At 41.3% G+C, this 27,372-nt stretch overlaps 1 protein-coding gene across 1 annotated transcript in view; it reads right to left on the minus strand.

Annotated features, from left to right (window-relative positions):
* Positions 1-27,372, minus strand: part of CUBN (cubilin) — a 227,622-nt gene that overhangs the window by 28,316 nt on the left and 171,934 nt on the right. The window contains exons 51-60 of the mRNA XM_015423746.1: positions 26,647-26,853; positions 25,911-26,060; positions 25,129-25,250; positions 23,467-23,692; positions 21,901-22,088; positions 17,587-17,746; positions 15,367-15,516; positions 13,115-13,312; positions 11,346-11,475; positions 9,051-9,268 (exon numbers count right to left, since the gene is read on the minus strand). Coding sequence (XP_015279232.1) covers positions 9,051-9,268; positions 11,346-11,475; positions 13,115-13,312; positions 15,367-15,516; positions 17,587-17,746; positions 21,901-22,088; positions 23,467-23,692; positions 25,129-25,250; positions 25,911-26,060; positions 26,647-26,853 — 1,749 coding nt within the window. The remainder of the gene's footprint in view (positions 1-9,050; positions 9,269-11,345; positions 11,476-13,114; positions 13,313-15,366; positions 15,517-17,586; positions 17,747-21,900; positions 22,089-23,466; positions 23,693-25,128; positions 25,251-25,910; positions 26,061-26,646; positions 26,854-27,372) is intronic.

Below are 27,372 nucleotides of genomic sequence, written 5' to 3' on the forward strand. Positions count from 1 at the left end.
GGGTGACATGATCGAGGTTTATAAGATTATGCATGGGAAAGAACAGGTAAAGAAAGAGGTACTTTTCTCCCTTTCTCACAATACAAGAACTCGTGGGCACTCCATGAAACTGCAGAGCGGTCGGGTTAGAACGGATAAAAGGAAGTACTTCTTCACCCAAAGAGTGATTAACACATGGAATTCACTGCCACAGGAAGTGGTGGGTGCTACAAGCATGGACGGCTTCAAAAGGGAATTAGATAAGCATATGGAGCAGAGGTCCATCAGTGGCTATTAGCCACAAGGTATAGCTAGGGGCTCTGGGGCAAGTGATGCTCTGTCTTCTTGGTGCTTGGGGGGGGGGTCAACAGTGGGAGGGCTTCTAATGTCCTGGCCCCACTGCTGGACCTCCTGATGGCACTGGTATTTCTGGCCACTGTGTGACACAGAGTGTTGGACTGGATGGGCCTTTGGCCTGATCCAACATTGGCGTCTCTTATGTTCTTATGTTCACCACCAGCACCTCTCTGGAGTCTTAGACAGAGGTCTTTCACAACATCAACTATCTGATCCTTTTATAAGCTGGAGGTGCCTTCTGCACACAGAGCGGATGCCCTCCCACTGAGCTAGACGTCTCTGCTACAAAGGGACACCAGGGACGGTTCTTAAGACAATGGTCCTCCTGTTTCTACAAACACTGTGCTAGAATTGGCCCACGGTCTTCTTTTGCCTGTCGCATTTTCCATCTCTTTGACAACTTGATTTCTCTCTTCTGAGTCTTCTCCAGCCTGCTTACCTTCTTAGTACAATGTGGTAGCCAAAACAGGGCTGGAAGCTCATTTTGAGCCACCAGCAGTGCCAATCATAGTGCTAAAAAGCACACCACCCCCATGCCTTGCACATAATGTTTCTGTTATGGCAAATCTAACACAATTTGCCTTTCTTGCAAGAGTATCTCACTGCTGACTTATATCCACCTTGGAAGTGATGGAAACAGGCTTGAGGCCAAGTATTGAACACTAACTGATGTTGGCTCGGGTATAGCTTTTATATGCTGTGGTAGCAATTTGAGAGCAAAGATGGTTCTGGCTCCAAGCAGAAAATTGATATTTGTTAAAGCTACATTAATAGAATAGCAGCCATAGCAATAGCTGGAGTGGCACCAGCAATAATGAAGGGATGAACTATGAAATAGTTATATTTTAAGGCTGAGGTTTTTCTGAATTCAAACCATGAATGATGCTCAGACCCACTGGAGGTAACTGAAAACACAGTTAATTGTAAACAGATTGCTGGTAAGGAAACCGGCCAATTCGCAGAAGTCAAATGTAGAATTTCATATATCAGCAGTTCTTTTCTTGTGTTTTCTTTGCTGCTGAACACTATAGCAGTAAAAAAAATACTGAGATGGATTTCAACTTTGATAAAGAGCGCCTCTCCCCATATGAGCCCCGAAGAACATTGCATTCTGCCAGTCAACATCTCCTGGTAGTCCCTGGCCCAAGGGATGTCCGACTTTTTCAGTCCCGGCCCCTGCCTGGTGGAATGAGCTACCATACGAGATCAGGGCCCTGCAGGACTTACTACAGTTCTGCCCCCCAGTGTGCCCGGCGGCATCACGTCACTTCCGGGTGACGTGCGTGTGGTGCGCGCGCACTCCAGCCACCAACCGGGAGTCCCCCGCTGCGGCTCAAAAAGCACTTGGCAACCCTATGCCATTGAGGCATGTTGTTGTTTAAATGTTGATGATTTTATGGAATTAGACTGACGATTTTATAGATTTTAACTGATTATTGTAAGATGTTTTAAATTGTAAACCTGCATAAATTGCAGATATATGTATGTATGTTGGCATCCACCCTGAGCTTACAAATGTGGGGAGGGTGGGATATAAGTAGAACAAAATAAACAAATAAAGATTTGGGTTTTGGCCAAATAGGGGTCCTGAGTACTGCAACTACCTTATAGTTCAGATTCTTGTATGAGCTTGAGCCAGAGCACTCCTGCCATGCTAAGGGCCAGTCCCTTTGACTTCCAGGCACACTTCTCTTGTCTCCCAAAATGTGTTGCCTGTCCGTTCTTTCAGCTAGCAACAAACAGCTCCTTCTATCTATAGGTTCTCTGCAAAGTGTTGCTACAAATCCTCTACTTTTATTATAGACATTCTACAATGTGTAAACACTTGATTAATGTAAACGGAACATTTCTGAACATTCCATGATAATCATAGCATTTCAGCCGATGACAAGGGGAAACAGCAGCAAACCAGTGACAGTATGGTACCAGTCTATGGCTGCAGTCAGACATGCAGTTTGATCCCATGTCGGCCCATTTCTAATTGATCCAGGGTGGGTTTTTTTGTAACAGAGAGTTTTGGTCAGACCTCCCCCCTTAACCCACTTCAATGTGCTTTCACCCCATGGTTGATTGATCAGACACAGCAGCCATGAAGTGGGGCGGTTGGGCCATTTTTTTAACCATTTGTCTTTTGAGCATGTGCATAACCACTTATGGGAGGCAGTGCTTCAAACTCCTGGCAGAATGGTGGCAGCTGGTGGCCAATGGGATTGCTGGAGGGGGCTGCAGGGATATGTAGTTCAATGTGAAGGAAGTGTTTTTGAAACTGTTTTTTAATAAATTCAGTGTTTCAAAGGGTTTCAAAGCCGGGGGTGGGGGGGAGAGAGAATAGAGAAGCCTCGTCCTGTGCCATGTGTGCTGCTTGGAGCAAAGCTGGAGTCACAGGCAGTGTTCCCTCTAAACTGAGTTAGTGTGAGCTAGCTCACAGTTTTTTAGCCTCCGGCGCACACATTTTTGTCTCAGCTCAGGAAGGATGGCTCCAGAGCAAACTAATTGATGCAGCAGCCAAATCGCTCACTCACAACTTTAATGCCAACAGCTCACAATGTAGAATTTTTGCTCACAAGACTCCACATTGGAGGCATAATTCTCAGACTGTCCCCTCTCTCCCTTCCTCTTTGAAAATAATCATCTTTTCATTAACTCCTTCCCTACCCCAGAAAGCACAGAAAAAAGTACACCAGGTGTCTTTCTTTTGAAGTATTTTGAAGAAAATACAGTTATGAGAAGATCCTGTGGGTGAGAGAGAGAAAGAGAGAGAGAAGTGAGAATATGCAGTTATGTATCTCTCGCTTACTGCCTCAAAAAAAGAAGAAGCCCCAAATCAGAAGGGAATGTTCAGACATTCCAAGCGGCTTGAGAGGGTGATGGATTGATCAGACATCCAGAAATGTGGGGTGAAACTGCATGCATCAGGAAAGACTGGACTTTCCCCAGTGCCAAATAACTCTAGCTCAAAGACAGGTCAGAATGGTGTGTCCACAACTGGGGAATGGAAGGCAGATGTTGCTGTCTGGACGTGCATTTTAAATCCGGAAGGGTACAGCGACAACACAAGATCAAACAGCATGTCTGATCGCAACCTATGTTCTATCACACTTTTGCTGGGCTTTATTAAAATTTGCAGAGCTCAGAAAACTAGAAGCTGTTTCACATAACCGGTTAAGCATGAGGGGTTAATTAAAAATGTTTTATGATTGTAATCACCTCCTCAAAGTTAGTATGAAGAGCATAACGATAGCGTTAACCACACTTTATTTGAGGCTGCAGATTAGCACTGTATATGTAATGTTGTATGCAAGGCTGTGTTGACAGGGGGAAAAATAGTTGGTGAGGAGGAGATACAAAGAGGGATTTGCCTTACGCTCTTGAGTCATTAATATTATACTGACTGGGGTCCACAAACTATGAGAAAATCCTATTTCACACAACAAACTCATGCAAATAGGTATATTAGTTTTGTGTCCCCTATAACCACAAAGTTATTTCTTTTGCCACAAAATTACTACAGAGAAAGTAGTGCCTGGTAGGAAATCATATGTAACCAAACAAGCTCATTTTATTTCTTAGCTGAACAAGTATTCTTCTGGAGTTCTGTGAAACCTACCCTACATAGTTTCTGATTCTAATCCTCTAATATTACAGAATATAATTGGGATATCTTTCACTACCCCATGTGAAATTAGAAAAAAATAACACCATTGGCAAAATGGGTATCCAGGGCAAAAAGTCTAAAGATAAAACTCTGAAGAAATAAGTGAGGGAGGAATGTTGGGCAAGGGAACCTTTTCCTTTACCTTTATAACCACAGAGTTATGTCTTTTGCCATGAAATTACTACAGAGAAAGTAGTGCCTGGTGGGAAATCATATGTAACCACACAAGCTCATTTTATTTCTTATCTGAACAAGTATTCTTCTGGAGTTCTGTGAAACCTACCCTACATAGTTTCTGATTCTAATCCTCTAATATTACAGAATATAATTTGGATATTTTTCACTACCCCATGTGAAATTAGAAAAAAATAACACCATTGGCAAAATGGGTATCCAGGGCAAAAAGTCTAAAGATAAAACTCTGAAGAAATAAGTGAGGGAGGAATGTTGGTATATAGATCAGTGATGATGGTTTATTATTATGACTGTGAATAATAAGAGTATAAAAGAGCAACTAGGCAAACACAAATACTTTTAGACATTGTCAAAAGGTCTTATGCACATTAAGTCGCTTGCATTCAAGGAGACTTAGGGCTTTTCCACATTTGTATTTTCCTCACTTGTGTGTTCCTGTTGCTAGGGGTGGGTGTTTCCTTGTCCTGGATGTGTTTTGCTCCCTCTAGTGATTGATTCAATATTACATACTATACCAGTTTATGGCATATCTCCATGCAGATTTAAACTACAGGTTTTTATACCGGTTTACGGCCACATGACCACGGAAACGTCTTTGGACAGCACTGGCTCTTCAGCTTTGAAACGGAGATGAGCACCGCAACCCTAGAGTCGGATTCGACTGGCTTTTGAGCAAGGGAACCTTTACCTCTAGCACATCCCTCTGCAAATTTAAATTGCAAGTTTTTATGCTGGGCATAAAGCAATGTAATATCGAATCAACCACTAGAGGGAGCAAAACACATGCAGAACAGATCCACCCCCCCCCCCAAGCAACAGGAACACACAAGCAAGGAAAATGAAAATGCAAAAAAGCACCTACTCTGAAAGAGCCTTAGATTAAGTCTACCATGTACTGGGATCTTCAGTTTTTTCTTGCCCATTATATACCACAATTTCAGTCTGCTGTCAGTGTTAGATCACTAGTATGTCTCTCCAACAGATACATCCCAGTCCAGAATTCTCCTCAATAACAGATCCCTTCCTTACTAACATAATTCTGGAGTCACACCATAACTAACAGTGGAGTATATCCTGTTGTAGTTTTGGTTAAAAAAAAAATAACTTTCACAACACAGAATCAAAGATAGAGTAGTTTTTGCCCCCAAAGATAAACTTGATCAGTCTCCCAATTGATATTTTAGTGACTGTGAATTTGATTACTGCAGAGGCACTGTGTGTGTGTGTGTGTGTGGGGTAAGGTAATTAACCCTTTCCCTGCAGCCTACTTTTCTAGGTAAGGTAATTAACCATTTCCTTGCAGGCTACACACTCTTCCTACCCCCAATTTCTCCCCCATCTATAAAAACAAAATACAGAGATCCCTGTGGATTCCTGTATTATTGCCTCTGCAGACAGGAAAATGGCACAGGGAAGAACAATTGTGATTGCAAAACTGCTACAGAGAAAGAGTTAACCACCCCCTTTGCCAGTAATATGGACTGTGATTAGATTCACAGCCCCCAACCCACAGCTTTCATTTCACTTTTTTTAAAAAAGCATGAAGATGAATCATGGGTGAGTCTGACAAATATTGGATTCCTATTCCATGGCAAATAATATTCTGTGGAACAAGCTTAATGATCTGTAGATACTCTATCCCTAACTCTAAGAAGATGTTTTAATTAGAAATGAGATCTGATTTCCTTTCAGGCCAACAAAATATTAATCTGTCAGTAAAATTCACAAAGAAGAAGGAAAGATGACCCTAATTTTGCCATCATCCATGAGAAACCCATCACCAGAAATGAAAATGGCCAGACTTCTAAAGAGAAAAAAACAAGCAATGTTTAGATTACTCCTAATGAGTTTTACTATGTCTGTTCACCTCCTACCAAGAGTTAATTAGGGTCACCAACAATATTAAGCAGAACACTATAATCACATTACCTAATCTTGCTTCACTAATATAGTTACAGAATAGTGTACTCATTGTACATTAATGAAGATCTGTGGTTCAGGTTTGGCATGTGGGTGCTGTGCTAATACAAAACCTTCTAGGGTTTTACGCTGGATAGAGAAGATGGAGTTTTGCTATGGACTAATTTTAAACAGACTTGGAGGTTCTGCCTCTTTATCTGCCAAAGATTTATATAGAAATTTTCTTCCTAGCTCTTAAAGAAGTGGCACAAAGCTTCTTGAATTATTACTTCAGCTGGGTCTCCTTGTAATGGTTCTATTGTTTGCTATTTTGTGGCCATATCCACCCGGTATAGGTCTTTTAAATTCCATACAAAAGATTCTTTTTATTACAGTGCAAGTAAACTACCTGAAAAACTGTATAAATTTGCAGGTTGAGGGAGGGGCAGCATCCTGGGAGAAACATTAAAAAGAAAAATAAGGCCTTGTCTACTTAAAAGACGTTCTTACCATAGAGTTCCTGGCAGTTCCTAGAACTACCCAGAGGTGTCAAACAAGGAACTGCTGGAATTGCAAACAATGGGACCTGGGGGCTTGGTCCCCTATAAACTGAACACAGAGAATTTTATCCTGTTTTATTTTACTGTTTCAATCTTTGAAGCTCAATAGCAGATAGACCTAGTAAATGTGGTGCCAGTACTAAGAATTGCCCTTGATACCTGGGATACTGGATTCCTATACAGTCCAGAAAGGGGGAATCCCTTATACAGACATCTAATAACTAGCAGGGAATGAAAGAACATTAGCTAAAGTACACATCACACATTTAATTAAGATAATAGTGGGATTGTATTTTGCATTTGCAAAATTTACCAAACTTAAAAGAAGTTCACAGAAATTACTGAAGCAAAGAACTGTGAATATATAAATGTATAAAAGGGGAAGTGTGCCATCAAGTGGGAACTGACTCATAGCAACCTCATACAGTCCCACCCCCCACCCACCCCGCACGGGGTTTTCAAGGAAAAAGAGGTGGTTTGCCATTGCTTTCTTCTGCGTAGCAGCCCCAGTCTTCCTGGGCAGTCTCCAATCCAAGTGCCAATCCTGCCTAACTTCTGAGCTCTGATGGGGTTTGGTTAAAAACAAAAGTGCCCAAATACGCTTCCTATTCTTGTATTCTTTTCAGACTGTAACAAATGAAAAGCAGCTACTGGCCAGGGTGGTGGGTGTAATGACTCAGCATAGCAGAATGCTTCTGCTATAACACAGAGGCTGCTTTATGGCAAAATGTCTGAAGTACACACTTTGAAAATCTAGATGAATCACTTCTTCCCCAAATACTGAATTAACAGGGGAATAAGACGGGAGGGAATGTGTTGGGTTTTTAAATACTTATTACCAATTTCATCAATGATAATGCAATATTACAAGAAGGCTAGAAAAGAGTCAGCATTCCTAAAGTCAGGCAGAGCAAACTTTATAAAAGTTTAGTTCAAAGTGATAAAGGATCAGCCCTAATTGTTTTCATTGTATAACCACTCTTTCTTCCCTTTTTTTTTGCTTTCAAATGATTGTACGAATTCCTAGAAGACAGAAAGCTTTCACTATGTGGAAACAGCATGTATTGCATGTTATTGCACTGAATGGCATATGGTGGGATGTTATGTGCAAATACTTCCAAGTACAGATTACATGTAAATAGCTAGGAACAGCTAGGAAATCAGCTTAGTTTAGATTACTCTGACATGCAAAAAGCATTCATACAAACAATCCCCTCATGTGCTATCTGAAGTAGTATAGTGTTGTGTCCGCTGACCGGCACTAGGGTCAGCGATTACCCCAGAGCTTGACTCTGGGAGAACAATAGGGACTAGGCTCCTAGTCCCTCCACTGGAGGAGCCAATGGGAACCGGGGCGGGAGATTCAAACCCACCAACGGGACCCAGGGGTGTGTCCCAGGGGTGTATATAGTTGGCCAGCCGGCCGTTAGTCCCTTGTCTTGTGTGTACCAATAAAGCGTGCTATGCACTATGCCAGTCTTTGTCTTTCGTACATGCGGCAAACCCACTACACAATATATAGTCCACACACTTTATTCAGCACAGATTAGAATATGCCCCAACACCTGGCCTCAATATGCAGAGAAGGATTCTAAAATGGAACAACGGGTTGTACAAGGTCTGTGGGTGGAGAATGCCATTTTTGAATGTTCTGTTGTGTTGGAAAAAAACTTCAAAAACCCGCTAGTTGAAAACTAGTGAGAAATGTTCTGGCTCAGTCTGCTCTCTGGCATTCCAATTTTCTGTGCAACGGAGCCTTCAAAATATGACTCCCTTGCTTGTACTATGGAAACATAGGGTATAGCCAAGCAACTTAAAATGTGGCCATCGAATTCTGCCCTATGAATTGACAAGGTCTGACTGAGTGGCTAAATCATAAATACGGATTCTTTAATCAACCTCAATTTGAGTTCAAAGGGTTCTTCAAGTCTGCTTAAGGGGCAATTAACTTGTTCTAAGCATTTTTGGATATGCAGCCTAGGTTTCTGTCAATGAAATATGTGGTAAGGCACTGGAATTGTAACACAGGACTGAAATGCAGGATCCCCCTGCTCTATATGACCCTTTTAACTGACTTTTTATAACAAATGCAGCCACTGGAACAGAAACAAGGGAGAGAGGTGCCTCAACCCTTCCCCTTTCCCCTGTTTTCTCACTGAAAGTTGAGCTTTTTCAGAGGAAAAAATAGAGGTAGAGCCAAAAACAACTTGCATGTTTGTCTGTGTGTGTCAGTTAAAATCTTAGGAAAATATATATAATACATAGTTCTGTTCTTTGCAGCATGTAATCTCATGTCTGATTATCCCTTCTGTGTTTGAGAAGCTTTCTCTATGTCTCATGCTATGATCCAAAAGGGGGCTTGTATTTAATAGTTTGGAAACTCCCAGGACTGATATTTCTTTTACCTATTGTTTCTCTGAACGAGGCTTTCCATCCACCAGCTGCTTCAATGAAATCAGTCTTGAACACCAGGAATAAGTTGTTGGTGGAACTCCTGATTACGGGAGGAAGTACAGCACCACAGAATTTGCCAAGAAGTCGAGCAAGTGTGTTTGGGCCGTCATACACAGCAACGTAGTCTTTGTAGCAAGATGAAGAGGCCTCGAGCTGGAAGCTGTTGAATCTGCAAAATGCATTTCACCACTGTTTGTTCCCTTCAGACGTACATTTATAAAAAGGAACAGCAACAGACTAGAGTACAAGCAGGCATCACATATGGAAGCCATGTGATTTACCTTTAAGCCGCACTTCATTTCTAAAATGTTGGGCTGAGAAGCAAAAACACTGGACTCAGCACAGCATCAAAGTGGATTCTCCTTTTAAATACTACTGCCGAGTTTCACATGAGTTTGCTGAGCAGTTTAGATGATGTACTGAATTCACTGGGACTTGAACTCTTAAAATAAGTGTACATAGGATTTCAGTTTAATGTTGCAGTCTTATGTACACTTACTCAGGAGCACATCCCACTGAGTAAATTTAAATAGGATTGGGCTGTAAATTACCTGTCCTAGATTGGAGCTAAGGCACTGAAAACAGCTAGAAATATTTTAAATCCCAGGACTGCTGCAATGAAGCAGTGGTTCAGAGGATCCAACCACAAGGCACTGGTACTAGTGCCGCTCATCCTATCATGCTGCCACTTAGGAACAACTCCAACCCTGATGCCCTCCTAGAGCTCCCAGAGTTTATCATAGCTGTGCTACAGAAGAACCGCTGTGTTGTTCCACTTAGGCAGGTTCTTCTGACCGCAAACCTGCAGTATCCGTCTAATTTATCAAATAATTGTTATTGTTGCTTATAATTACATACACATAGAGAAAAGGGGAATATATATATATAAAATTCATTCACAAGAAATAGAATAGTCTACAATAAATTAATTATGAAGAGCAAATGGGTAAATCTTATCACTAATTTTCTCATCCCATAACTTAGTAAACAGTGTCCAGTGTTTATTATTTGTATTTTTTAAATTGCTCCTTCGGGCTCTCTGATAATATATTAGTCATGTCCATAAAGCAGCATGCCAGGTTTTATTAAACCACTCATCTATGGAAGGAGGTGCTGTCCTTTTCCCAGTTTGCTTCTATATCCATCGGTAGCGAACAATAAAACTAATTCCATATCTGAGGGACCCACATAGCCTTTTTAATACCCTAGCAGTATTATCTTAGGGTCAATGGAGTATGTTGATACCGAGCATTTCATTGCAGTATCTTCTATGTGAAAGAAAGATGTAGTTCTAGATGAAAGAAGCTGTGAAGCCTGGGCAAAACTAGTCTAATTGAAAATTAATGGAAGGGATAGAGGGCAGGACCAAACGACACAGGCTCCAAGACATAGGTTCATTTTTTCAATTGTCATTGCAAAGATGTTCCCCATAATTATTGGGAATTATAGTTTTACACCTGGCCAGGATGGCCCTGGTTGCAGGGTCAACTCTGGTTAGCACTTGGATGGGAGACCACCAAGGACACCCAGGGTTGCTACACAGAGGCAGGAAATGGCAAACTACTTCTGAATGTCTCCTGCCTTGAAAACCCTTTGGGGTTGCCATAAGTCAGCTGTGACTTGGCAGCAAAACAAAAGGTTAACAATAACTGGCCTGGGTCACATGGGCAGGAAAATGCGGGGGGGGGGGAGCGTGGCTGTTTGCCCCGGGGCAAAATAACACACGGTTGCGCCAGCAGACGTACCGTGGAGGTCCTGTGGAGGTCCCGTGGAGGTCCTGTGGTAGGGGGGAGGGGCCGAGCACACCACAATCCTGCGCCACGGCAAAGAAGCGGCGCGGCAAACGGGTGTTTTTTTCCAGACACCAAAGTGTTTGAATGCCCCGTTGGGTGTTTGTGCGCATCCCATGGACAGTTGAAAAAAAACCTTTTATAGAAGGGGGCATGGGCGGGCGCCGGAACTACCACCGGAAACGCGATCAGATGCCCGCCCTTGCCCCGCGGTTACTGGAAACTAGTACCTCCAAGGTACTAGTTTTTAACCACGCATCTTCGGCGGGAAGCCTTGGGTTCACCATGGGAGCTCTACGCTTCCCAGATGTGGCGGTGAGATCGCGCCCGGAAAATCTGCCTATCTTCCATCCCTCTAGCGTGCCTAATGCTCCGTGTGACCGCAGCCACTAAATACCTAAAACCAGCAGCCACCACATTCTTACCATTTAAAGAAAACAAATTTTGCTTACGTACTTGAGTGCCACAATCTTGTTTCTTCTTACAGTGATATGGTAGGAACAATTCATATTGTGATGGTAATCAGAAAAGGAATGGGTTGGGCTGCTGATTGTGCCCACAGAGTCATTGAAAACACCACCACAAGCTACGATAATAGGAGAAAAAAAGAAAGACTGCCATTACTGTTCAAGAAATACCTTTAGCATAGCATCCAAATTTATTTGTAGGTAACAACAGGCATGAAATGAACTTGGAAAGTTGTGAGCACAGGAATGTTTTGTTGGCACCTGGCCAGCTGAAAATCTCTCTTTTTTTATTCAGAAGTAAAAGTGTTGGTATGAATCCTAGCTGAATATTCTAAGGTGCTAGCACAAAAAGCAGTCTTTACATGCTAAGCCAATATACAGAGGGTAAAAAGACAAAATAGAGCATGATACTGTTTGTCAGTGATGGCTATTTCCTCCATCCTTCCACCCAGATGCATTAGACATACCTTGTACCTGATACATTAGCCAGAACTAAGTTTGACACACCTGGTATTCTCCCCCCCACCACCTCTTTTTACATGTAGCTTGTGGAGCTGTGTTCTATGGAGCTCCAAACTTTGTGCTTAAAGTTTGACACACCTGGTATTCTCCCCCCACACACACACACCTCTTTTTGCATTTTTACATGTAGCTATGGAGCTCCAAACTTTGTGCTCATTATTTTGTGATATTTTGATTGGCTCTAAGAAAAAGGCTCCAAACTTTGTGCGCATTATTTTGTGATATTTTGATTGGCTCTACTACTGTTGCTTTCATGCTTTTTCCATGGACCAACATGGCTACCTACAATTTTCAGCCCTTGCAGAAAGCAAGACTCGAGTGCTTTTGAAACTGATAAATTAAAGTTTCAGGGTTTTAGATTCCACTTCAAGGTCTACTAAACAATTCACAGCTGTGGTAACCACAATACATTCTAGACTCCTTTTGATTTTCCACAATGAATGCAGCTGAGACTTAGAGGTGGCCCAATCTTTGTTCCCTATTCGAAGGAATCCAAATTTCTTTGGAACAAGCATCTCTGTCCACCACTGTACTCAGTTTTATAGCCTTTGCTTGAGAATAGCCTGCTAAAGTTCTGAAGGACTAGTCATCACATTAACCACTCACATAACAAGTAACATTTTCTAAAGGGGGATGAATATCTATACCCTCGTCCTTCATTTTCAGCTACGATGGAGGGGGCACTGTATATTGGAGTGATGACAAATAAAAGACAAAAGCCCTGAAGATTTTTTTTAAGCAGCATTCATTCTCCGCAACAAGAGAGAAGCTTTTTTTCCTTTGCCATTTGCAAAGAATAAAGCTAGAAGGAAACAGAATGTTAACTGCTAGAATCTGTTTTGGGTGGGCAAACAACCTAATAAAAAGCTACAGTCATCCTTCACAAATGTCAGAAGTCAAAGGTCAGACAGTAACAGCCAACTGGGGTGAGTTATGAACATCTCTTTCATGAGTAAATGAACATTGTCATCCTTCAATGCTGTTCCGTCTAGCCAGTGGCTATCAGGATGATTTATTCTAAACAAAGGCACTTGATTTCATGCTTTTAAGCAGAGGCTGTTTGTCAGGGGGACAGTAAGGAGGAAATTTTCAGCATTTTCTAGCACTGGTGTAAAATGGGGCCCTCAGACCTGTATCATTACAAGTGGGGAGTTGCATTTGGTTGCCTCTTATTTTACACATGAACAGAAAAATATGAATTTGCCCCAGTGAAATGCTACGTTGATGTCTACTCACGGATTATTCTGTAGGTCACCAAAAACCCCATGCCAACCGTGTGGGAGTCTGTGTAGAAGTTCAGTAGCATGGAACCAAAGATGCTGACAGGCCCAGGGATTTCATTACCGCAAAAGGTTTCCAAAAGGAATAAATTAATACCACTCCCTTTGAAGATCCTCACTCCATCATAAGAGCACATTCCAAGCATAGCAGGAGCTGCATGACACAAGACTCAGAATTTTATCATCAACTTAATGCAGAATTGTTTATCATCCAGGTACTTTATACATTAAACTAGTCTCATTGTTTTCAGCCTTCATCTTAGTCAGGCCCGTAGCTAGCATGGGGCCCACGGGGCCTGGCCCCCTTGTGTTTCTTCTGGGCCCCCTCCCTATGGGGCTGCCCCCAAAGTGCTTCAACTTACCACCTGCACTGTACTTCCATTTAATTAGCTGGCGGCCCCCCCCCAAGGCCCCCTCCCAAAGAATTCCCTAGCTACGGGGCTGATCTTAGTAGTCAAGCTTGGGCACTCAAATTAATCACGTGGTTACTATGCACAAGCTAATTTTACTGAAAGGTAGGAGAAATATGTCTTGCCTGTGAAACCAAAGTAAGTCCAAGATTTCAAGTCAACTTGTGATTTTGTACCAAGTTCCTTTACTATTTGAACCATATGAGGCAAGCAAACATAATGTACCTCTTTTAAAGCAATTATATATTGGTATACTGACCCTTCCCCAAGGACACAAAAGTATATTCTAGATATATTTTGCAGGAGGCTCAGACCTCCTAACTCTTTGAACATCCAACATTTCCAGTATATACAAAGTCTCTGATTCAGAAGCTCAGTCATGACTAAATTCCATTGAAACTAGTAAAATAAATTAGTCACAACTAATTTAAGAGCTACTGATTCCACAGAGCTGGGAAATAATCAGGGCTGTGAGCCCCCGCCCCAAGTGGGGGCGGGGGATCCCTCACCTCCAACTCATTTCTTTCTGCCACTTGGAGAGGTGAGAGAAAAAATTTAAAAGGCTATCGGGCAGTAGACGTGACATCACTTCTGGGAAAACCTGGAAGGGATGTCATGACTCTCTAGGAATCACTGTAAACTCTACAGTAAAACAATACTACTATTTTTAAAAAGCTGTGAAGATCAGATAGATGTCCTAGCTTTGTGTGTGTGTGTGTGTGTGTGTGTGTAGGATTATATCAATGTTTGTAACTAATTTGAAATTACCTTGATTTTTAATAAGACTTTGTTGTAACTCACTCTTGCTAATTGTGCCCATGGGATTCACATATCTTTTGACTCCCACTGGCTGCATACAATGCTTTATAGATAGACCTTCATTTAATTTAAGCAAGACATTTTGAAAAAAATACCAGAGGATGCCTTTTCAAAAGAAAATGCACAAATATTTAAAAGCTCCTTTACCCCACCCCAATAACAATGAAAAACAGGGCTTAGAATCTGCTTAGTTATGCTGCATTAGTAATAATACTATTATTTGTGGTATCTGATGGGTGAAAATTTTGTATGCTGCAAAACTGCAGCTTTATTTCTCATTTTGTAATAAATAAGAAACAAGCCAACAAATGCTTATTTGAGGTAGCACAGCAGCACAATAGGGCAGTTGTTTCTGAATTTCAAAATAAAGACAAATGCCAAGAAGAGTGAATCATCTCTCTGGAAGGCTCTCCTACTCTTGGTCTTGACTGCATCTAAGACTATGTTGTACTTTGACTCCCTCAAATGAAACTTTATCATTAGTATTGGTCAGTTGGCTCCTCTTCCACCATGATTTTTCCTTGCAGATTCCAAGGCACATAAACCTGTAATTCCAATTGCTGGGGAGGCTGAGGTGGTGGATTGGTTAAACTCAGGAGCCCTGGGCTGCAGGGGGCTATGCTGATTGGGTGTTTGTACTAAATTCAGCATCAGTATAGAGTGCTAGATATAACATGCAGTTCCACCTTTAAAATTCCACCTAGCAAAATTTGTACATCCACTCTTCCACTGGAAATGTTTCACATTCTCATAAGTGTTGAATTGTCATATTAAATATAAGAATATAAGAAAAAAACATAAGATCCAGCTTGGCTAGATCAAACCAGTGTCCTTATAGTCCATCATCATGTTTTGCTAAGTGGGCAACCACAAACAGTTGCCCTGGAGGGCCAACAAACAGGGTGTAGGTCAAGGCCATTCTCTGATGTGATTAACAAAAATAAAAATAAAATGATTAACAAAAACTTTCACCACTTACATTGCAAATCAAAACTTTCAAACTGCAGGATGACAACAGACTGGGGTTCCACATCTATGATATAATTGCAATTCAGGTTGTTGTCATATTGGCTGGGAAAGTTAGGTGACACAATTTGACCTGATGGAGCAGTGAAATTTGCTCCACACCCTTAACAGAAATAGAAACAAAGAAATAGTGAGCGTCTCCAAAAAATGTTCGAGGTACAAATCCAATAACATACAGAAGGCTAGAATGTGATTTCTTGACATAAATACAGACTTGTGAAGATATGCCAATATTGTTTTCCACTTTTAAAATGGCTAAAATGGCCCAGTGTAACATTAAAGGGAAGGTGTTATATTCATAAATAAGATAACACATTTCAAAGTCATCTGTGCTGCATTATTTAGCTCTGAAGGTTATGATTGCATATGGCTACATACAGGAAAATAAACAGAAAATTAAATATCAGGGGAAGGCGTAGGCTAGACTTTCTTTTCCCTGATACCTAGCTTTCCAGGTGGAAAGAATTTTCTTGTAGTAGTCTGGAAGAGCACTCAGCCACGTGGGCCACCTACCAGCATTCAGAACCAGGGCTTCTTCTTTTTTTCTGGGGGAACGCACCGGAACAAAGTTCCAGAACCTCTTTGACAAAATTCTTTTTAGAATGTTTAAAAGTTCATGTGTTTTCAGTATACAGATTGAAAACTTCATTTCCTCATCAGAACTGATATAAAGACACTTAAAATACCTTTAAAAAGAACTATACAGAATTTTTAAAGGGAAAAAAATCAGTTAATTACAAAACAAAATTCACCACCCTGCCAACTGGGAAGTGAGTTCAAAAGCCAAATAAATGGCCCATGTGATATCAAATCCAGAGAAATATGCAACAGGGGCATATAGAATCCTTAGTTCCAGTCAACAGATAAATAAAGCCAACTGGGGGTGTGTTCAGATGAGCAGCTAATCCTGCCGTTATGCCGGCTCAAAATTGATCCCGATCTTTTTAATCCGTCTTTGCATGACCAGACATCCCCCGGGGCAATCGCCTTACCACGCGCTGCTTCTGCTGTGGATTGTCTAGATGGCATCCACAGAAGGAGGTGCGCACAGTGGGGTTTTTTTTTAAAAAAACTTTTTGCACATGCGCATAGGCGTGATTGCACATCCTTGTAGATCCGCATGTGCATGGAATCAAACATTCAAAGCACCATGTGAGGGACGCGTAGCCGTAATTCCAACCAACAGGACAGCCCAAGCACGACCAAATTCTTCTTTCATTTTCTGTTCTGACCCACGCTTGCAGGGCTGGACTAAATGAGTCCCAGCCATCCCCCTTGCCATTCAGATCATGCTCACTGGAGGGACTATTTTGCATGTCGAAAGACCCATCCTCCCTCCAGCTTCCATCCCATTAACCGATTGTCCTTAAACTCACAGTCATTCAAAACATTGAAGTGTTCGTGGTGCTGGATTGGGGTTCCACAGCCTCGGTTTTAAATGTGTTTAAACGCATATTGAGTAGTGATTTTTTTAAAATCACGCCTGCTCGGGATGGTCTGATGTCAGACCACCCCAATGGGAGGATTGCGCACTGGTGGAATGATCAGACAGGTGAAAGTCCGCGGTTGTCCCGTTGGGACCCAAAAACTCCAGATTTAAAGTGGTATCTTTAATACCAGATGTTTGTGTCTGGGCATTACCTTTAAATCCACCAGGCACTCGCGCCCGGCGCGTATCTAAGGAACCATCTGAACAGACCCTGGGATATTTTACAGGACACCTATTGCATTTTTCCAGGTGCCCAATAGGTTCATATTATCTTCTGAGCTGGATCTCTCTTGCTAAGACTTGGCTTAAGCCTGCCATGCCAATGTATCAACTGTGTCATCAGTTTGCATCAGTGCATCAGGCCTAGGAACCACCAATTGGTGGTGTAGTATACTGTTCCAAATACTATCCCTGCACCAAATGAGATGTTCTGTCCTTCTCTGTGGAAGCAATGGTGGTGCACTGATATGGGTCAATGATGCTGTTGTACAAATTCCATTGGTTTCAATGTTAACAGGATAGGAACATTACCTAATTTATAAAGGCCTTCATCCTAATTTGATACTGGTTTTGGTAGGAGTCCATTTTGCCAGCTTCAAACCATACTTTTATCCTATATGAATGTCCACATAGTTGCTGCTTAAATGTATATTTATAGTAATCTTTGGGTTTATCATTACTTACTGCTTATATAAGATGCAGAAAAGCCACGCCCTGGGGTGTCCTGTGACTGAAACACTACTGTTATCACATTTCTTGGGGCAACAACAGATCCAGGAGCTGAATTTCCACAACTGATGGCTAAAATGGAATCTTCTTGTTCTTCATTGGTTCCTCTCAACACCTAGGGGAAAAGGTGCTACTATTTTGAGTATCTAAATAGGGATGCTTGAAGATCAGCATTCATACCAATTCAAAACACCACATTATGACAAAACTTGTTTTAACATTCTCGAGCAAAACAAAAATAGTCTAGTGACAATGAAGCAAGTGGCATATAAACTCATATACATACCAACTTTTCCGTTACTACTAGTAGATCCATGTGAACCTGTTTGTCGGTTAAGATCTGACTCTAAAGTGCTGCTCTGTATGCCTTCTGTTAGATGGGTGGGCAACAGAGATGGAGGCTTCTTCATTGTGGTACCTGTGACATTTCCTCACCAAGGAGATTTGCAATGGCCCTTTTATTGAATTGGATTTCTAGTTAAATGCTGCTTTCAATGAACAGGATTTGTGCTGCTTTTTATACTGCTTTCTGATGTTATTTTTGGTCCTCCGACTGCATGTTTTTGCTTTATTTGTATTTAATAGACTTTAGTTGATTGTTAGATGCTGCCTTGGAAATGGAAACTGAGTATGCAGTGGACAAAATGTTTTAAATAAATATATAATGCCTTAATAACCATAGTGCCAGGCTCAGAAATTCACACATTGAAGACAAAATGCACAGGTCTAAACTATCTAAGGCAAACTCTTGCATCTGCGACTCATATAGACAAATATGCCTGTATGAAAGATAACTCTGTCTGGCTCTTTGATACCTCTCCTGGGTAATTTCATAATGTGATTTCCCAGGTTTCATATATTTGGTTTTCATATACATTATATCCTATCTTGCTTTTACTTTTCTGCCATCAAATCTAAAATTGAGATAACAGATATAACAACAACAACAACAACAACAATAATAATAATAGGAGGAGAAGGAGGAGGAGATTTGATTTATACCCTGCCCTTCACTCAGAGTCTCAGAGTGGCTTACAAACTCCTTTCCCTTCCCCTCCCCACAACAGACACCCTGTGAGGTAGGTGGGGCTGAGAGAGCTCTTTTGAGAACTGCTCTTTCAAGAACAGCTCTGACAGCTCTGACAGAACTATGGCTTGCCCAAAGTCATCCAGCAGCCGCAAGTGGGGGAGTAGGGAATCAAACCACTACACCAAACAAACATAATAATAAATAAATAACAACAAGCAATAACTAACCAATAGAATAACACAAAATGCTAAAAAAATACAAAAAGTAGCCAGTGGAAAAATGAGATCTAAAACACATACAGACCAAATAGTGGGGAAAGGAGAAATTGCACTGGCCTTCTGCAAGGACCAGTTGTATGGACAGTGTATGTACTTCCCCATCCAGCAGCCACCACTGAAAAAATCCAGAGTTTAATACAAGTTATTTACTTTGGATAGTGGCACCCATGGAAGGGTCTCAGTTTATAATCTCTGCTTGCTTTTGTATGGAAGATATTTCTGGCACACACAGTTTAAGAAAAGCCATTTTAGATTAGTTTATAAATTGCAGCTTTCAGAGATGTTCTGAAACACAAATGGTACCTCTATATGAAAACATATTCTGCTGGCTTTCTGCATTTACAACACCAATATTGTGGAGCTTTGGTGCTTATGTAACATTGCCTGGGCACTGTTGTTGGTACAATCAGCCCCAAACAACTGCTGGGGTAAACACTAGTTTCAGATTGTTAATATAATTTCTAAACCAGAAGTACAATAATTTGATGCACTATGCACAATTTAAGACAGAAATGCTTCTGATTTCACCAAGAGTAATTTTAGGCCCAGGCACAACCTCAGACTTGTTAAAAACAAAACACCTCTTTAATGACATGCTTAGATTTCATTCATACTTAACCTGCTCAGGAAAGCTTTTCTGTCTAATGGGAAACATATTAAATCCAACTGAGGTCAACAAGATCAAGATATTTACATTATACTTAAAATTACACTTGGTGTCATTATGAAATCGGCACTTGAGACACCCAGAGAATCTGCCCTCATACCTGCAAATGCATAAATCAAGCTCAGTTATGAGTATGTGACAACTTCCTATTTCAAAGGTAATCTCCTTTAATTCCACGTGCAGTGCTTTATCCACAGAGCCACTTATCTCTTGCCTTCATAAAAAGGTCCTTTGTATACAAATGGAACTTTTAGCTAAGGTTTGAGGTTCAACAGGAGAGAACACGAACACTAACATTAGAAACACAGAAACATAGAGCTGGAAGGAACTCCAAGGGACCCCACGGGTCATCTATTCCAACCAGTGACCCCTGCTCTATGCCCAGAGGAAAGCAAAACATCTCCTTCCTGTTCCAAAAAGGTGATTGGCATTACCCTGGTCATATTAGAAAGGGCTACAAGAGCCAAGCACTGGCTCATCCCTTTCTGCCCGGCCTCTCATGATCTGCGTAAATTCATAGTGAATCAAAGAATCAGCATTGCTGTCGGATGGCCATCTAGCATCTGCTTAAAAACCCACCTCAGTGTATTTTCGTAGTTTCTAAGACTAAATTATATATGGATGCTTTCACTGTTTGAGGAAGAAGGAGCTATCCAGATGTTTGGGTCCCTCTACAAATGACAAATAATGCTTGCCCTTTATTACAAGTGGGAGGTGCATGACTTTGCACAGCGTGAGTACAACAACATTCAACCTCTGCCAAATTCCTGAGAAAACGATTAAACTGAAGGGGAACGGAAAACACGCCACACTGTTATGTTCAAGTGCCTCCCAGACAACGTTTAAGGAGATGTATATTAAAATTTCCCCATCATTTCCAGTTACAGGAATGAGTTTTCACATAAAGAAGATGTACTAATTTATGTAGTGGTATGCATGGATTTTCTTTGTTCCTTCCAATATTTTTTATAAAAATACCTTATCTGACAAGTTAGGCATATTCATTTCTAAAATAAATGATCCTATGCACATCTTCTAATGCAGAAGCTCTGTAACAGAATCCAGATATCTTTGGACTTCTTGTAGTTTCTCAGGATGGCAAGAGATCCATGATGGGATCTCAAAGGTTATTTTTTTTAATTAATAGCAGCTGCTGCCCCCCCCACCCTCTGGATCAGGACTATGGTGCTGAGGAAGTTTAACTATTCCCAATGCCATTATCTGGCTCTCTCCTCTGAAGCTGCTATGTACCCAGTGGGGTACATTTTCCTCTGTGAAATAACTAACAGCCCCAGTGTAGTGATTAAATGACAAACTGGTAAATGAGAAAAGGGTTAAACTCCCTCACCATACACTGAAACCCACAGCTACTACTAGATTTTAAAATAAATGCACATAATCCTATGAGGGGCTTTAGCTTGATGGTAGCGCACCTGCTATGCATGCAGAAGGTCCCAGATCCAATCCCCAAGATCTCTAGTCAATAGGATCACTTAGCAGGCGTTGTGCAAGACCTCTGCTAAGTCTCAAGAGCAGGGGTGTTGAACTCATTTGTTATGAGGGCCGGATCTGACATAAATGAGACCTTGTTGGGCCAGGCCATGTGGGTCATAAAATGTAATGCCAGGTAGCGGAGATATAAACTTTATGAAGGACACAAACACAAAGGTTTTTTTTTAACTTAAAATAAAATCACGCTTAAAACATTAGCACTCTTGCAATATTTTGTTTATTTAACAATGTCTGATAACTGACACCTCTTGCTCTGAATTATTACATCAAAATGTCTGTGCTGTTGCAATCTTGAGTATGCTGTTCAGGTGTGTATCTGTAAGCTGTAAACCTATAATAACGCAGCAGCAGAACTGGAAGCAGCAGCAGAAGACAGCCAGTTCCCTGCAGGCCTGATGGAAGCCTCATCCGGCCCCCGGGCCACATGTTTGACACCCCTGCTTTAGAGAATCACTGCTGGGCAGAGTAGTCAATACTGACAGACCAGTGGTTTGTCAGGCAGCTTCATGTGTTCAGTTGTGAATCTTTCACTGCCTACCTAGTTATACCCTCAATGGCAAGACTAAGGCACTAGATGCTTAAAAGATATCCATTTTCTTATTTCTTCACATTCTCTGGCCTGAACTTCCTGAATGAAAATGTGATCCAGGATTAAATCCAGAAATTAATGACATTACTAGCAATAAACCATACTGCTAGCTTTGATATTCCTTCTCCCTCAACTCCTTAATCATTTTAATATTTCCACTTTGATACTGTCATTATTGTGGCAATTGACATACCTTCACATAGCTGCTCTGACACTGTCCATTAGTATCTGGAATCTGGAAGTTCTCATCAAACATCATTTCCAAATGTTTGCTTTCATGAACAATTATTGTCCATGTGCACCTGATGTTACTAGGGAAGTTATGCGGCCAGTGAGGAGACCGGATGGTACCATTTTCTGAATGAAGGATACCACCACATCCTACAAAAGCAGAGAATGTTTACACTGAATCAGTCAAATTCCAGTGGGGTATTTTATAACAATGTGGTCATAAGCAGAGTTACACCCCTCTAAATTCATTACAGTCAAAGGGCTTAGAAGGATTGCAACCTAAGTCTGTTACATAAAAGCCAACCAACCAGCAAGACTAACACAGTTACTGAAGCATAAAAGTTGTGGGCTAGAGCCTACTTTGCCAGATGCATGAAATGCACAATCAAAGGGTTTAGAAGCACATGTAACTTGAACAGGGCTGCTTCTGCAAGGTGGATTTTAGGACATACTGCCATTACCAACTCTGACTTAGCAGACACGTATTATTTATACATGCCTTGTGGATTTTAGGACATACTGCCATTACCCACTCTGACTTAGCAGACACACGTATTATTTTTAAGTTATTTATAGCCCGCCCATCTCACTGGGGCTTAAGGCAGGTTACACAGAGTGAGTATTAGGCTACTTACAGGGGCATGCTAAAACTCAAAGGAATACCATAAAGCCATTATTGCACAAACCCATTACTTTTTGATAAACGAACAGTTTCTGGTCAAAGTGGGTTTTGCAGGTTTTTGAAGCCCTACACAATCCTGTAAAACCTCTTTAACCAGATTCATTAGCAGGTAACCTCATTATCTATCTGTCACACCCCTTTAGCTTTCTGCAAGAAACTACTGTCTGGTTCTAGCCTGAGAGTCTATCCAACTAATGGTACTTCATGTACCAATGATAAAATAAAATAAACTCCTGGAAATCGCTCTCATACTTTCACCCCCTCAAATACTAGGGAAAGTTATACTAACTGTTACAGAGAGAAAGTAAAAGGATAAAATAGTAGAAACTTCTCTGTCAGGGAAGAGGGAATTATTGCTTCCATAAGCTCAGACACTGGCTTGGATCCAGACTAGTGTTTCTGTAGGCACAAGGATTTCTGCCTGCAGAGTGCCACCTTCTCATCTCCCCATTCCTACAGCAGCCTGAAATGCCCTCTGAAATCCTGCCCCCCCCCCAAATTTTTGTGAAGGGGTAGGTATGAAAGTCATACCTACTGGTGGATCTGACCAGCTTTTCCACTCAACCTGTCCCAACTCTCCTGTTTACTGCAGCCCCTGTCTCATATGCTGTTTATCCATTTAGATCTCTTGATCCCCCAGTCTAACACTTTTCATCAGTGGAAAAAACTTGTTGGATTCATCCCACTGTCTATGGACAGAATTCATCATGCCGGCAGAAATGCTAGTCTAGCTCCAAGTCATTGATTCTCACCCCACCACACCCCATCCAATAATGTATCCAGACATCATTGTGAAGGCTCTAGTGTGCATAAGACAGATGGAGTTAATAATGGCTTTCCACTTACCTAAAGAATCCGCAGCCCATGTTGCATAGAAACCATCTCCCTGCACCGAGTGGTCTGAATTAAAATTTATGAGTAATTTATTGGAGGCTGACTGGATGGTGCCAGGCGATGTATTTCCACAATACCGTCCAATGATGGGAGAGCTAAGAGATCCCCCGTTCAGGATGGTTACTGAGTCCCAGCGACAGCTGCTGTGCCTTTCAACTTCAAAGGCCACAAAAGTGAGCTGTGGGCAGGCAAGATAACATGGTAAAGATGCAAGTGCAAAAGCACATTGTAAACAGAGCTAACTGCACCTACTGGAAGTTTTTGTTGTTAATATTATAATTAATTTTATTATTATTTAATTTAATTTGTAGACCGCCCTCCCTGTAAGGGCTCAGGGTGGTGTACAGAATGCACAAAAACATAAAATACCTAATTTAAAAACATCAGCCAGTTCTAGTTCAATTAAATGCAGAGTGAACCTGAGATTCAGGGAGATGCTGGGAGATGCATGATCAGATTTCCAGAGTTAATGTGTTAATCAACATGTACAATGCTCTGAGCTCTTTAGAAGAAAAATGGTAACAACAATAATATTTTGTGACTCAATCAAAATAAATGAACAACCACACCTGAATCCTTACATTGGCCACATCAGAAATGTAGCAAAAATTCTGTGCCTTGGTTTTTATGTAATTCAGAAATTTGCATATACCAGAGTGATTGTGAGAATAAAACAACTTTTGACCCACGAAGCTCAACACAGTTCACAAGCCACAGCGTCTGACAATCCCTCCCCTCCCCATTTTGGCAATATCAGACAGTATGAAGGAGTACAGACCTGGACGTTTACCTGTTTGGTACCTCTGTGCTTTTTGCCGAAAATCAGAAGTTCCTCAATTTCAAAAGTCTATAAGTCTGCAGACTGATAAAGTGCTTTTATTGATTCATTATATACATAGGTGAGTGAAGCATTACTCACATTGAACACCTGAATCCTTACATTGGCCACATCAGGAATGTAGCAAAATTTCTGTGCCTTGGATTTTGTGTAATTCAGACATTTGCATATGCCAGAGTGATTGTGAGAATAAAATAACTTTTGGCCCACGAAACTCAACACAGTTCACAAGCCACAGTGTCTGACAATCCCTCCCCTCCCCAATTTGGCAACATCAGAAATAATCCCAAATGAAGAAGAAGAAGAAGAGAAGAGATTGGATTTATACCCCGCCCTTCACTGGGAGTCTCAGAGCGGCTTACAAACTCCTTTCCCTCCCCCTCACCACAACAGACACCCTGTGAGGTGGGTGGGGCTGCGAGAACTCTGACACACTCTGCTCTTTTTCAAGGACAGCTGTGCCAGAGCTTGTGACTGACCCAAGGTCACATCAGCAGGTCCAAGTGGAGGAGTGGGGAATCAAACCCGGTTCTCCCAGATTAGAGTCCACACACTTAACCACTACACCAGACTGGCTGAGGGCATCATGGCTGATGCTGAGACAGTATGAAGGAGTGCAGACCTGGACGTTTACCTGTTTGGTATCTCTGTGCTTTTTGCCGAAAATCGGATGTTCCTCAATTTCAAAAGTCTATACAGGCCGCCTTCCTGTCTGCAGACTGATAAAGTGCTTTTATCGATTCATTATATATATAGGTGAGTGAAGCATTACTCACATTGATAGTGTGTCCCTCTGGTGCTACCAAGAGCCAGGAACAATGACTAGAACTGTTGTAAGGCTGTGGGTAATTAGGACTAGAGATAATCCCACTCTCAGCTTCCTGTACACCTCCACAGGCTGAAATGAAACCCAAAACATTAAGACACTTTGGTGCAGAAGTGGCAGAGTTGCCACTTCTCCTCTTACAAGTTCCTGGGTGACTTCACAGAAAAACAAGGCATCTACATTCATTCCAAGTAGATATCACCCGTATCACCCGTAACTAGCAGATCAAAAAAAGAATAATCGCAGTACCATATATAAAGTGCAATTAAGAAGAAAAACAGGAAAAACAGGAAAAAGGGCATATTATTACCTTTTGAATACCAAGAGAGAAACTCAGGGCTTAACCCCAAGAGTTAAAAGCCATTATTGAACACACACACCTTTGAGAAGTACTGAGGGATAAATTGGTCAAAATTGGGGTATGAGATATATGATGATGATGATGATGATGATGATGATGATGATGATGATGATGATGACAATCGATAGATAGATAGGTATAGATACACACATACACAGATATATATACATATGTATGAACACTTTTTAAAATAAAAAGCACAGTTAAAGCTACCATGTTTATACTGAACTTTTGGCATGAAGCTTAAACAGAATAATGGCAAAATATTTCTACTGCTAATATGCTTCCTAGATTTTATATTCAATGTTTCTAGTACAACCAACAAACCCTGTCTGAGTTGCCCCACATAATGAAAGTAATATTCAGCTTACCTAGAGATGAATAGCGGATAAAGAACCCTCGGCCTGTGTTTTCAGCATTAGTCAAAAACTGCATCCAGATCTGAGGAGCTGCTATTAGCAGAGGCTCAAGACCTATCCTGGAGCCACACAGCCTGTGAAAGAGCTCTCCATCAGCATCTCCTATGTAAAAGAAATTGGGCTGTGAAACAGTTAAATCCGACATCCCTAAAAACAAGCCCAAATCCATTGACTACTTGAGCCAAAATTCATATAATTAATTGGGAAGAATGGTTTCATGCCAAAATATTGACATCCTAGGCAAAGGAATGCTGGAAATTAGTTATTGCTTGAAAAACAGATTTTTTATTACTTATTTAAAACTTGTATGAATGGGTTTTAGTTTGGCCTAGAAAACCAGCACAGTGGATGAAGAACAAGATTGGTCAGGAGAAGCACACTTTCACTTTGAAGTAGCTGAAACTTGTCATTTATCTTCCAAGGCAGCCCCATGATTCAGTAGTTAATCCAGCAGTTTATGAGTGCACGGGTCAGTACCAGTAGCCCAAGATCCACTATGTCCGGGGGAGGGGGAGTCAGCATAACAAATGAAGCTGGTAAAAACACATTTCTCACTATTAAAATAACAGGCTTTTCTAAAAGTAGGGTCAGATTCAGCAAGGCTTTCCCCCAAAACAGTGGGTCTCTGCAAGCATGATATGACCAGAGTCAGCAGTTTTGGATGTATAAATGAAGAGCTGTGACCTACCTAGTCGAATTTCTAAGTAGTCATTCTGGCAATTAATGTGCTCCTCCAAGCGGAAATCTCCAAAGAGAAGGTAAACAGTTGTGATGGATGGATGTGGATTTTGGATGACCCATTCACAGTTCAGGTTGTTTAAATAATTGCTGGTGCCATCATAGCCAGGAGAAGTGAGGTTGCCACCTTTTGAACTGAGTAGGAGTCCACCACATACTGAAGAAACAGTACATCATTGGAAGAGGACAGGGATAGTTCTGGCATACAAATGATGCATACAAATACACCCATGCATAGAGAATGGCTCATCTCCCTTTGTTGACGTCACTCTAATGGTGATTGCTAAGCCACTATCATTGGCATTGCTGTAACTAGTCTATAACTCTTAATTTAAGCAACATTGGGGGGGGAGAAGAAGACAAAATTTGTCTTCCTCGTTGTCTAAAATGCCCAGAGGAATTCACAGCTCAATTCTCCAGTCAGCTTGGGAAGTTCTGCTAGTTTTGCCTTATTTGTTCTTTTACAGACTGGCAGGAGAAAAGAAGCAGAGAGAACATTGCTAAAGGTCTTCTTCATAAACTTTAAGCAATCATGTTAGAATCTTGAACTCTGAACCAGCGGGCCAACTGCAAAGAAACCTGCCAGCTCTCCATTTCAGACATTCCTCTAACATTGCAATGACATTACAAATGTTTTTGGCCATCCACACCCTATTTTCTTACTTGCGTGTTAAAG

This window comes from Gekko japonicus, unplaced genomic scaffold (genome assembly GCF_001447785.1).
Source record: "Gekko japonicus isolate JY-2015 unplaced genomic scaffold, Gekko_japonicus_V1.1 scaffold94, whole genome shotgun sequence".
Classification (NCBI taxonomy): Eukaryota; Metazoa; Chordata; class Lepidosauria; order Squamata; family Gekkonidae; genus Gekko; species Gekko japonicus.